Consider the following 13,455-nt stretch of genomic DNA (forward strand, 5'->3'; position numbering starts at 1 on the left):
TGTTGTTGCCATATGTGTTTTCCGAAAACAATTAGAAGCCATGCACTGTCTAGTGACAGGACAAAACGCACCACTTTCCCGAAAAGGACACCTCCTTCAGCATGGAGTCAGCTTGTGACTTCCCTAGTTTGAGGTATGGTCTCTCCCCTCATTCCTTCCAGTCTTCATCCACAAACCTGCTTTCTCTCCATCTCCACCAACCCCTTCTCATTGACACGTGTGTACTCTCTGGATCCTTCAAAAGCCCGCTTTGAATCACCAACGCAGAGATTAGGAGGAAGGTTTCTCCGCTGCACCACTCCAGAGGGCGTAGGCTGGGGCTGGATCCCGACACTAAAGGACACTCGGACCCCATGGTGCTCTCCACGGCTCACACCTACGCTGATGGCCCAGGGGACACCTCCTTCCTACATGCCAGATTCCTCCCGACCCAGCAACTGTCCTGGGAAGCTGGTACCAGGAGCTCACACGACCCAGAGACTTGACTCCAGAACCCAGAACTACCCCGAAAGGGCACAGAGTCCACTCTAATTATGCACAGATTTCAGGTTTACAAAGTCACCCACCCACTAAAATTTACGCGTAACCCCAAAACCCATACTCGTGGGTGTTCTTATGGTCATGGGTAAACATGTAAGCCATGGCAAGAAACCAGAGTCACCGATGTGCACACTCCCATGTGACATGGGGCCTTCTTATTTCAACTCATACCGTAAATGAGCATCCTTTCTGTTGTCTATTCAGTGCCATTTTCTGCATGTGCACTTCCTGTGGGTGATTTCACCGTGTATAATGGCCCTGAGCATAGAGCTGAGTTTCTAACATCCCAATGAGCAAGAAGGCTGTGGTGTGTGAGCCTAGGTGTATTAAGCAAGATGATTATGCTAGAAAAAGCTTCACTCAGGCATGAGCCCCAGTGCTGCTGATTCGGAGTTTGATGTTAATGAACCAATGATATCTATTAAATAGGCACCTTCAGACAGAAGCACACATAAAACGGGCTATGTATTGATTAGTTGATAAAAATGTTGTGACCAGACGCTCACAAGACCCTAACCCTGGATGTCCCCTAGGAGCAGGAGTTCATCAGCCACTAATTCAGTGTTGATGGGGGCTCTATTAGAACATAACTACTGTAAATAATGAGAATCAATCGTATATTCAATACAGCAAGGCCAAAGTTCTGTTCAAATGCTAATATGGCTCTAAAAAGCTCAGCATTGTCAACTCTAGACCGCACTCAGACCCTATGCTACCACCACAGAAAGGCTTTCTGTCCAGCCACACTCAGGTCAGTCCAAGAAGAACCTGACCAGAGGCGAGACTTTCAGCCAGAGCACTTTCTTAGCACTGTTCCTCCACTATGGATCTGAAACACATGTATTTTTCTTCCCTTGCCCTGGTCCAGAACCCAGATCTCCTTCCTCTGACACTGATGGCGGGGGTGTCCCATAAACACTGAGACCAGTTCTGGAGGGCACCCAAGGTTGGGAGGCACGTGATCTTACTCTGACTTGAGCCCAGAACCTCCCACTGTGGTAATCCTCTCACTAAAAATCAGAACCAGAGAAACAAAAGCAAAGGTCAGTGAGAGAGCTGAATGCCCACTCTGCTGTGGGACAGACTGGCAGGAGCCGCAAGATGCTGTGAGCTACGGTGTGGCCCGAGCACAGTGTGCCCGGAGGGTGGACAAGTCAAGACTTGAGGTGCTTCTTCCTCGGCCAAACCCTGGACCCCATGGATAGAAGAAGAGAGTTGATGGCAGAAGCCTGGGGAGAGGAAAGGGAGCTCACAGTCTCCCAATAGCTCAGTTTTCCTGTCCATAAGATGAGGCCTTAACCTAGCCCATTCCTTCCATCCCTTTCAGCTCTCAGGCAATCTCCAGGTGTCACTGCTCTCTCTCCTAAACTAGCTGACCATTTCTTGGGGGTGAGGGCCGGGGAGGCTATGCACTGGGGTTGCTAGGCCTATGCTGAGCCGGGGACACAGCAAAGGGGACACCTGCTGAATGGAAGGTCCAAGCCACAGAGGCTCCGAAGCTGGGAGGGCCCTTGAGAACTCAGCAGGAACACAAAGAGAGGGGCTGGAACCAACAGCAAGTAATAAACGAGGTGGAAACAGGTGCCCTGCATCCTCTGATCTGAATGAGGCATCTGCAGAGGGAGGTGAGGTGTCCAAGTTCTGGGGCCATGATCGGATTCTCAGAAAGTGCACACGTCAGGGCACAGGAGGGGCAGCTAGAGAGATGTTTCCATTCAAATGGTACTCACCACCCTTCATTCCCTTCCCCGCTCATGGAGGAGGCTGGGGCAGAGGGTCTGAGAGCCTCAGGGGCTGTTATCTGGACAGAGTCAGGTTACATTTCCTCAATGCACAGGCCAGATCTATAGAGAAGACCAGTCTGGCCTCTGCCCCCTGCCCTACTGGGAGCACCTCTTCATGTGGGACTGGGGATCCTGCCTCTGGGCTACTTCCCACCCTGATCCCCCTCTGCCCTGATGGAGATCCCTTGATGAGGCTAACTTTTCATGTTTTGAGACAAACAGGGAGGGTCTCTTAGAGAGTGGGAGGTTAACAGGTGGCAGGTCACCTCAGAAGGTTCCAGAACCCCAGCTAGGTGGTCTATTGCCATGCCCCCCTCCCCAACCCTCCCAGAAGGGACAACGTTCTACTGCAGTACTCACATGTGTCTGGCTTGTGGCAGTTGTGTCCCTGACGGAAGTACTGGGGGTTCTCAATGACAGGGATCCGGGTCATGCCAATGACCACCGTGTCTGGCCCGGCATCCAACGACGAGGGTGTGGTGATGCCATGGTTGATGTGGTGGAGAGGGCTGGCTGAGTCCTCCTCGCCACTGATGACAGCTACGGGGCCTGCACACACCAGGAAAGACACAGAACTCTGGTGAGGTCACGTCTGGCCAGTGTCTGGCCCCGCCCACAGACTATTTTGGCCACCACATTTCCCTAAGAGTAGAATCCACTGCAAGGGTATTCCCAGAATGCTCTGGAGTCTAAATTCAAAGAACCACCCCTGCGTTCTCTTTCATGACAGAAACATCCACCCAGTCACAGCATGGAAACAGCTGCAAAATAGGAGTATATTAAAATGACTAGGACATGAATTATCTGCACTTCCCCCAAATCCAAGTTAGTTCAAAATAATGCAAATTTTACATGAGTTCTTGGCTTATGTAGCAACAACAGGATAAAAAAAAAAATTAACATAGCAGGAACTTGCACCCTGTCCCTCCTCCCTTTAGGAGTTTTACAAACTACTTTATGAATGTTTTATTACTTATTTTTGAGAAAGAGAGAGACAGAGTATGAGAAGTGTAGAGACAGAGAGAGTGGGAGACACAGAGTCTGAAGCAGGCTCCAGATTCTGAGCTGTCAGCACAGAACCCAATGTGGGATTTGAACTCACAAACCATGACATCATGACCTAAGCTGAAGTCGGACACTCAACTGATAGAGCCACCCAGGCATCCCAGGAGCTTTAAAAACTTCTGATGCCAGGTCCCACCCCCAGATTCTGATTCAGTTGGTCTGGGGGCGCACCTGGGCATCAAGATTTAAAGAGCTTCTATGTGAGTCCCCAGCATAGCCAGGATCTGGAGCCTCTACTCAGAGCCTTGGAGGCTGAGAGCCTTTCCAGAGTGGCCCTCAGATTCCTATAGGAATGTACGTAGCTTTGGTTGTACTCTGCTATCCCCTCTACCTCTCAGTCCGCAGAGGCCAGTGTGAGCCCAGACGGAACCTGAGCCAGCTGTCTAAGAGACAGGAATTTGTCTGCATCACTGTTAGTCTTCAGGCAACAGGGTCAGCATCCCACTCTTAAAGGATCCACCCTGCCCCAGGGGCTTTAAGGAACATCATTTGCCTCTTCATCAGCCCCAACTCCACAATTTTCTAACCCAAAGAAGAAACCCAGTACGTTGGGTTATTTGCAAATAGAAGCTGACAGCCATCATTACTGCCGCCATGTTGGCAGAGCGATGGTTCCGTCTGCTGGTGCAGTTCTCCCGTCCACACAAGCACAACTCAAGTCAAGTGAATCAGCTGGGGCTGTGGCTTCATACAACTCGTGTTTGAAATGGCTGCTTTGCAAGACACATGGTCCCAAGACAAAGTGCCTGCTGTGATTTGGTTTTGCGACTTGAACAATATTTCCACTGCAGAAATCCATTATATTTACTGAAGTTTATGGAGAGGATATTTCCCATCAAACAGCGAGGCGAAGCACCAATGAGGCAGAACTAAATGGGAGACTAGTAAATGCAAGCTGGGGGCCCTGAATTCTACTCCATCGGCACAGACAAGCTTATTCCAATCCTTGACAAATGCCTGATGGGGTTTGGAGATGGCGTGGAAAAGCAGCATTGAGTGGCAATAATCACTTGCCCTGCAACCAGAGAGGCCAGTGCCTGAAAACACCTTGTAAACTTTGTAAAACTTCACAGTGATTCCAATTAACTAGTGAAAGCAGAGCACAGGTTTTTTATTTTTTATCATTCCTCCCTCCCCAAATGTCTTTAAAATATTTTTTTAAAAATTAAATATTTGTGCACAAAAAGCAAGAAGAGGGGAGACAAGAAGAAATAAGATATTTCAATGTTTTAGAAGATGAAATGCAAAATGAGGAAAGCTTGCAAAATGAGAGGAAATATTTACAGAAGGTCAGCTCTGCGGGGTGGCCCAGTACTTGAAGGGACAGGGTCACCCAGAATCTGGCTGGGGTGAGGCTCAGGGCTGGAACAAGGTACCCAGGCCACCACCTTGCTCCCAGGCTAGTGTTTTTTTCCAGGAGAAAATTAGCCAGAAGGGCTCAGGGGAAGGACTGGCCCCCTTCTTCTTGCTTCTAGAAGACAGAAACCAAGAATGACTGTGCCTCCCACCTACCCTACTCCTAGTCTCTTCTGTAGGACATTCAGGGGATGCTTCTTTGAAGGAACTGAATGCCTCAAAACAAACAAACAAAAAACACAAAACACCTAGAGGTTGACATGTGGTTGACATGACATGTGACATGTGACTCTCAATGAAGTCACGCTTACTGTGTGATCATGCCACTGTGAAGGCTAATACTCAACAAGTCCCATCTCTGTGCATAACATGCTTTCTAGTATTTGATTCCCAATTATGAGAAAATAGCCCAGGATCACCAGATACTTCAGAAAAGCTGCAGCATGAAGAGAGAGAGCGCAAGACAAACAGACAATCAGGGACCTGCAGGAAACAGAGGCAATGCAGGGAGCAGAAGACTTTTGTTTTCTAAATCACTAATGTGCTCAGAGAGACCAATGAAGACATCACATCCATAAAACAAGATGATATTTAAAATGTCAACAGTTCAAGGGTAAGAAAAAAGTCCTTGAGAATTATGACCATCAGAATTCGAAAGTCAAAGAACAGTGGAAGATAAAGCCGAGGAAATTTTCCAGAAAGTCAAACAAAAAGGAAAGAGGAGGTAAATAGGAGAGAAAAGATAAAATTAAAGACTCCATCCAGAGACTCAATATCTAATTAAAAGAAAGGTGGGGTAGGGAGAGGGAAGGAGAGAAAATAGAAAAGATGGAAGGGAGGATAAAACATAGGGAAAAATTTCTCCAAATCATCTGTCTACACAGTTTCCAGCACAATTAACACATGCATGTGTGCATATGGTGTAAGTGCACACACAGGCACACAGACACACATGCATCAAAGCACAAAGTTATGAAATGCCAGAATCTTGAGAGAAGATGCTAAGAGCCTGTAGGAGAGAAGGATGGGTCACATTTTGAAAGGAACAGAAATCAGAAAGACAATGCATTTCTCCATTAAAACCTGCTGTGGCTTCACTGAGCAATTCCTTCAAAATGTTGATGGACTAGTTTTCAGCCTAGAATTGTACCCCTACACACTTATTCACTCATTGTAGAGGGCAAAAGAAAGGTATTTGCAGGTGTGGAGACATTCACCTCCCCCCTCTCCTGGGAAGCAGTAGGAGGGGACAGTTTGGCAAGACAAAGATACAAATGGGGAAAGAAGAAATAGAAGATACAGCTCCAAAAAGATCAAATGACAGAAGCCCCCCACCCCCCACCTTACCCCTATCTGTTCTCAGCATCATGGGATGTGGGTTGTTACAGTGGCACCAAATCAGGAGGAGTTTGGAGAAGACAGAATGTTGGGATGTGAGCCTTTCACAAAAGGCTATTTCTTTGAATCTCTGTCTCAGGGAGTCAATGGACAGAGAGTGATCAACAGAATGAATGTTCCAAAGCCTGGGATCTAAAACATTCTCTGCGTCCTCAACATTATTCCAGGATCTGAAAGGGCCAAGTAAGAGCCACTGGGAGGAGAAAGGTCCCAAGCCACGGGATGGGACGGACAGGGTCACCCAGGAAGACTTCACAGAAATCAAAGAACACAGCAAACTTCGAAGCCCTAGAAAACCCAATACTTAAAATGTGAGCAGAGGAAGGGGAGCGGGGAAATGAGCAGGAGAAGAAATAACCAGAAAAGCAGAAGAGAATCAGTAAAGGACATGGTCTTAGAAGTCGAAGGAGGAGAATTTCTACAAGTTCAAGAGCATCCCATACTAAGGCCACATCGGGTAAAGAATGAATGTAGGCTGCTGTGTGTGGCAAGGGAAGGTAGCCTTAATGACAGCAGTTCCCACAGAGGAGTGACAGGAAGAAAACATTCAATTATAGCTGGTTGAGGAGTAAATTAGAGATACTGTCATTGTCATAATAATTTTTTATTAATGAGTGTGTTTTACACATCAGGCTCTGTAAATGCAACTCCTTTAATTTTATTATGCTTCTGTGAGGCGGGTACCATTATTTTCCCCATTTTACACATGGAAGCACTGAGGCATAGAGCCATGACCTGCCCAAGGTGATGCTGGGATGCAAACCACCCATCTGCCTGGAGCCTGTGCTCATAATCATTACACAGCGCTGCCCCCGCCCCCAGAAGTGCAGACTGTGGGCAAAATGGTTTGTTCAAAGGGACATTGGTCAATTCTGGTACATTATCCTCCTCGTGAGCATCTGCCTTTGATTGCAGGTCCCGAGACCCTTTTTAAAGAGGCTTCTCTTGATCCTTGAGAATGGGGACCAGAGCAAATCACCTCATTAGACTCACGAAGACAGATTACAGGTAATTCATCATGAGCTCCACGTCCCAGAACTTGTATTCAGCTACATCCACATCAAAAAGAGCGCTGTGCCGTCAGACGGCTGTCCGGTCCCTGTGGCCCTCTTATTCACCTCTGCTCCTTCATAAACCACAGTCCTCACAACACAAGCCAATAAAGAGTGCAGAGACCCTTCGCTTCAAAGAACGAAGACAACACCTCAGCAGCTTGCTCCTGCCCACCTGCACCCATGTCCAGCACGGTCCCCAGCTGCAGCCGGTGCTGACTGAGACAAGTCTTTCTCTGGACAGGGCTGCTCTGGGTATGGCCGGACGTGTGGCCTCTCTGGACCTGGGCATTAAAAGCCAGTATCAAGTGCATCAGTGGTCACAAATGCACCACCCTGTGACAGGCACTGAGAGCGAGGGAGGCTATGAATGGGGGGGAAGGGGAGGGAAGGGGTACAGAACTCTCCGTACCTCCCACTCGATTCTGCTATGAACATAAAACTGCTCTAATAAAAAAAATTTAGGGGCACCTGGGTGGCTGTCAGTTGAGCACCCGACTTTGGCTCAGGTCTCACTGTTTCCAAGTTCAAGTCCTGCATCAGGCTCTCTGCTGACAGCTCAGAGCCTGGAGCCTGTTTCAGATTCTCTGTTTCTCTCTCTCTCTCTCTCTCTCCCCTTCCTCTGCTTTAAACATGAAAAAAAATGTTTAAAAAATAAATGTTAAGAAAGCCTGTCTCCCCACTCAGCATGCAACATGTTTCCAAACACCCTCCAGGGTGACAGAAGTGCTCCAGGTTGAGATCCACTAACGGGGCACCTGCATTCTGCATTCACTCTAGGAACTAATTTCTCTCTCCAGCCCTGGCTGCTTCTCACATCGCCTGGCCTGGGAGGAAAAAGCACTTCTTCTCACCTTAATAACCCCAGAGAAGAATGCAGGAAGACACGAAGAAGAGCAAGTAATAGGGCGGGGAGGAATCTCATCTGTCAAGGGAGCTCCCCTATTTCCCTGAAGTCACCAAAGACTAAGACAGGTCAGGAGGAGGAGTCAAGCTTGCTATCTTCCAAATTCCCAACACACACACACACACACACACACACACACACACACACACACACTGTCTAGTACCTCTAGGTACCTCTAGGTCTCTCTGCTGCACTAATCCTAATCCTGTACACAATTATTTTGTTTTGTTATGTGGCACAAATAAAAAGGAAGAGAGACAGGTTTGTAGCCTTTCTGGTTAAGTTCCAGGTTTTGAGAGAGAGCCAGGAGAGAGCACAGAGCTCAGACATTCCCACAACATAATCCCTTCCCCATCGTAGGGCCCTTTTCTTTTTCTTTTAGATCTAAAGCAGGTTTTGTGCTTTGAACCATACCATAATATAACCACTGGATAATTAGAGAAGGCTTGATGGCCCTGGGAGGTGTCGTGCCCAGTGGATGGTCCAAGCTGTCCTTACAGAGTCTTTCTCTTTTGCTCTCTGCTCCTTCAAGGGAAAAAATAAGGGGGGTCAAAATGGAATAGCTCATATTTTAAGTGGCTGATTCCAATGTGGGGTTGGGGTTTCCCCAGAAAGCAAAGGTCTCTGATGAAAACATGAGATGTAATTTCACTGTGGTAGAGTGAACTCTGGCCCCAACACAGAGGAAGTGGGGGGATGCAAGTTGCCATGAGGTCTTCAGGGACAGGGCATCCTGCCAAAGCCCCGGGGTAGTCAGGGTCCTTAGTGATAAAGAAGAGGGAAAAAATGGGATGTAGTACAAAATGAGCCAGCGAAAAGCAACAGTCTCCCTGGCAATGTGTTAACACATTAACACTCATTGCCCCTTTTATCAGGGGGAAGACTTCTTTGGAATCACTTCACCAATGTCCTACCTCTGTCATAAAAGTCCCTTTCTGTTCCACCAACCCCCTAACTTTCAAAACATTGACAATTCCCAGAAGTTTCTCCCCAAGAAAGTCCAGCCACTAGCTCAACACAACTCAGCCAATATGTAGAAGTGGTTCTCCAATTTTCAGAGGAATGACTCATAGTCCCAAGGATGTAATTGTGACAATTATTCTCATTGCATCTGACCCTCAAAATATACTGTTATTCCCATCTGACCAACTAGAACACTGATCCCCAAGTAAGTTTAATAATTCACTTTCCAAAAATTGCCTACGTAGGAAGTGTGGGAGCCTGTATCAGTATCTGCTTGCTCATCTCCAAAGTTCTTACTCTTCACACCCAACTATCCGTGTTCTCAATGGTATTGCTGACATGAAATACTTTTTACAAGCAGAACTTGGTATAAGTCAGGAGGCCATATAAAGAAGCTGGGACATCTGAACCAAGGCATCGAGAAAGAGATTACCAAATATCTTCAAGGCAGCACAAATCTATATAAGATAACTTTGGGCAGTGAAGGCTAAATTTTTGGCTCGATCGTAAAATCCTAGGGGCAGGATCCATCCATTTCTATATTCCTTCATTTATCATTGTACTTACTTCTAAGGTGGAAGTAGTCTCACCAGTTCAGAAAACCCTCTTATAACAGAGATTGCCATGAGTGCTGTTCACCAAGTATTCCTAGGTGTTGGCAGGAGGGCAGTTTTCTGCACCCCTTGACACTAACTGGTGCCCCATCACTTTTTGTGGTTAATGAAAAGTGAGAAGTGACATGCATCACTTCCACATGGGAGCTTTAAGATCCAATGTGTGACCCGTCACCTTCTCTTTTTCCTGCCTTGGCAACTGTGGAAGCATGAGGATGAGCCTGGGCCAATGTCTGCCCCTGGGTAAGGCTGACACAGAGCAAGAGTCTCCAGCTGACATCAGGTGCACATGTGGCATAAGTAAGAAATACGGCTTTGTCGCATGAAAACATTGAGATTGACAGGGGTGCTGTTTGTTATCACAGCTTAACCTAGTTCATACTGACTAATACAGAAATGAAACCATCTCCACATTTAACAGTGTTACCTGAATGTTTTCCTTCACATCTTCAACAAATCTTTACACAAGTATCCCATGCAAAGGGTGCTCCTTTCATCCTCAATGATGTAATTCATTTTAAAATGTCTTCTCTCAGTTCTCTGTTCCCAAATTGAGCTCTACTCTAATCTAATCTGGTTCCACAGAGAGCCAGATGATGACCTCCACTGTCGAAAGAGACTCTCCCTCTACCACGTATCTAACTTGGAAAGTAAAAGAAAACAACCCTGAATCGGTCTCATGTTTTTAATGTGTCAGAATGAGGCAAACAAGCCAACCTTTAGATTAAGAAAATGATTTTTTAAAAACCTCAACCTTTTCCCACTGATAAAAATCAAATATTGATGTGTCCCTGGTGGGTGAGAGCTTCACATCAACAAATCTGGGAGAAGGAACTCATAAAATGGAATAAAGTGAGAGCACAACAAACACAATTAAAAACCCAGCCACGTTCGGAGAGGGATTCCATTAACTGTCTCATAAAAAAGAGCCTAGTCCTCAGAGGCAAACAAAAGGAAATCAATTTCTTTAATTTTTATTGGCAGATGTGGGACAGAGGCCAACCGAACACGGGCTGTGCTCAAGAGCATACATGGAAACAAGTCACCAACTGTCTGTTCCTGGGCCAGCTCCTGTGGTCCCCCCTCCTTCTTCTGTCTCCTCCTGCCACTGTGACCTCAGGAGCTCGCAGGCCCTCCAGGCTGCCCAAGAAGCCATGCCCTCCTCACTTCTCTGTGTCCCTTCTTGAATCATTTCCTAAAAGATAAGCTCCATTCTCTGGCTTGAATTCCCTCCCAGCCTCTTACAGGAACCAAAGGCATTGTTCATGCTCCACAGCTTCCCAAGTTTGGAGGTGGGAGGGGGGGTATCGTTGGTGATTGAACATGATGTCTCTGATCAAGCAGCCCAAGGGCACACATTTAAGAAAAGAGAAGGAAGTGTGGCACTAAGAATAGTGGCTTCTCTTACCTCAGTTATCCATCATAACAACCCTGGGGGTAGATCCTGTCATCCCAGTAATACCATTGAGGAACCTGAAGCTCGAGGACCTTGACCTTGTCCAAGGTCACACAGTTAATAAATGGCAGACAAACTCACATCTATCTGACTTCACAGTTTAGGCTCATTTCATGGCACCGTGATGCTGTCCTTATCCTTCAGGATTGTTTTCCTGAGAATGGGACATATTATAGTGAATCAAGCACAATCTCCCTCCCATTCCTAATCTTTATTCCTTTGAAATGTATCTGTAAGAAAACTGGCTTCATTCAGGAGTAGAGCTCATGCCATTTCCAGAGAACGTTAGTCTCAGAACCTGTGTACCATGTTGTGGCCAGAAGGAGCAACTCCCAGTAGAAGATCCCAGGCAGAAGAGTGGCAGGCAGAAGAGTGGAAGGCACCAAGGGCCCGAGAACAAGGAAATATATATCCTAAAGGGAAGGCGAACATCATCAGCTCTATCCAAAGACGATACAGACGGCATTTCAGAACATTCCAGGCATAAACAGGAAGGAAGTAATTACCTCCTAGTTGCATATATCAGACAACTGGAATACAAAATGCTGGAGCTTTGGTCCAAGGCCCCATAAGAAGCTTACAGCTCAAGTCTCAACATTCCTCAATTCATCTTCAGCCACTGTACTTGAACCAGTCAGTGTTACCCCAAAACAGAGGCACTCATCTCCCCCAAAAGAATTATGCATAGCTTTCCCCCAGCCTCATGGGAACTTCTGGTGAATGGAAGGAGACAGCGCATGTTGTGAACATGTTGTATTAGGTGCTAGCATGTTGGATTAGTGATGTCTCCACATCCTTCCCCCCACTCACTCATGTCACCTTTTCCACTAACAGAACTATTCTGCATAATCTGTAACATGTTATTTCAATGCCATGCCCAAGAGAGTGGCAGGCCAAATTTGTATGAGCTAAAGCCCATATGCTTCTGATTCTACCTAGTTCACAAGTGGGAAACGCAATATCTAAAACCCCAAAGGTTGACCTGTGGATGAAAGGTAAGGAGAGACGGAGGCCCTGCAGGGGCTGGCTGTTGGGGGAGGGCTTTCCCGTGGGCCTCTCAATAGTTGCACAGGGCTCACACATTATTACCCAGGATATGCCTGAAGGAAGCCCTCTGCATAGTACTTCTGAGCACACATGGAGTGATGCCACAGCATCTCGTCACCTGTAGAAAACCAAGCTTCTTTCTCCAGAATAACAGCTAATATTTGATGAGCACTTATTGACCACCAGGCACTGTCCTGGGCTTTGTGACCATATGATCTCATTCAGTGCTCACAGTGGCTGCATGAGATGGTCCTATGAGCAGAGTCTGAGCAGTCAAGTAGACTTCCCAAGACACACAGCTAGTGAGGAACAGCATTGTGACTCTAAATGGACCAGTAAGACTCCAGAACCCATGTTCTTAATCACTCCCCTATATCCTCATGGTACATAATTGATGTGGCCTCAAATTGGTGAGGTCTATAATGAAAACACTTCATAACAACCATGCCCCTAAATCTAAGGTACTGAAATGAGGCCTAAATCTATAGATGGAGAGAAACCACAGAATTCCAATGACTCTTCCAGGCCATTCTGAGCTTGTAAACTCATCCCGAAGCCTTGGGAATCCTATATTCATACCCAGTTCCCCTTGGGCTTGACAAAGAGCCCATCATCTTAGGACAGACAAAAAAGGTATTTCTCTCTTTATTAGAAAATGTTCACTGGGAAAATATAAATCCTCCTAGAATCCTAAAATAGGGAGAGGAATGAGATCACAGAACCTTTTAGAATGGGGGACCCATGATAGATGTTAACTAGGCTTACTGTGGTGATCATTTCAGAATGTATACAAATATCCAATCATTAGGCTGTACACCAGAAATTAATACAGTTATGTGTCAGTTATACCTCATAAAAAGGAAGGCAATAGGATCCCATGATTTTGTGCATTACAACCCAAAATCTAACATAATGGAAGTCCCTGATTTCTTCTCCATGAACTCATTTAATGACCACAGCAACCCTGAGATACTCAACACAGGGACTACATCCCCCATTTCACAGATGAATAAATGGAGACTCAGAATTGTTAAAATGACAAACAACTGAGTCAAGGGAGAGCTCTGACTTGATCCAAGCTCTTCTGAGTCCCAATCCAGTGCTCTTTTGAGTTCATATCAATCTTTCTTCCTCTGGAAAAGTAAAAGGTGGTTCTCCATCTAGGAATAAGACCCAAAATGGCATTTCTGGGAGCCATGAGGACTCTCCACCAAATAGATCTCTGTGGAAGCTGTCTGGGGAGTTCACGAGTTTGGCTGTGAATCCCTTACAA

The 13,455-nt window shown here is 46.4% G+C and overlaps 1 protein-coding gene across 4 annotated transcripts in view; it reads right to left on the minus strand.

The window, feature by feature from the left end:
* NTRK3 (neurotrophic receptor tyrosine kinase 3) overlaps positions 1 to 13,455 on the minus strand; it is a 301,136-nt gene that overhangs the window by 141,005 nt on the left and 146,676 nt on the right. For all 4 annotated transcript variants that reach the window (XM_029952431.1, XM_029952434.1, XM_029952433.1 and 1 more), the window contains exon 11: positions 2,685 to 2,873. In XM_029952431.1, coding sequence (XP_029808291.1) covers positions 2,685 to 2,873 — 189 coding nt within the window. The remainder of the gene's footprint in view (positions 1 to 2,684; positions 2,874 to 13,455) is intronic.

This window comes from Suricata suricatta, chromosome 9 (assembly GCF_006229205.1).
Source record: "Suricata suricatta isolate VVHF042 chromosome 9, meerkat_22Aug2017_6uvM2_HiC, whole genome shotgun sequence".
NCBI lineage: Eukaryota > Metazoa > Chordata > Mammalia > Carnivora > Herpestidae > Suricata > Suricata suricatta.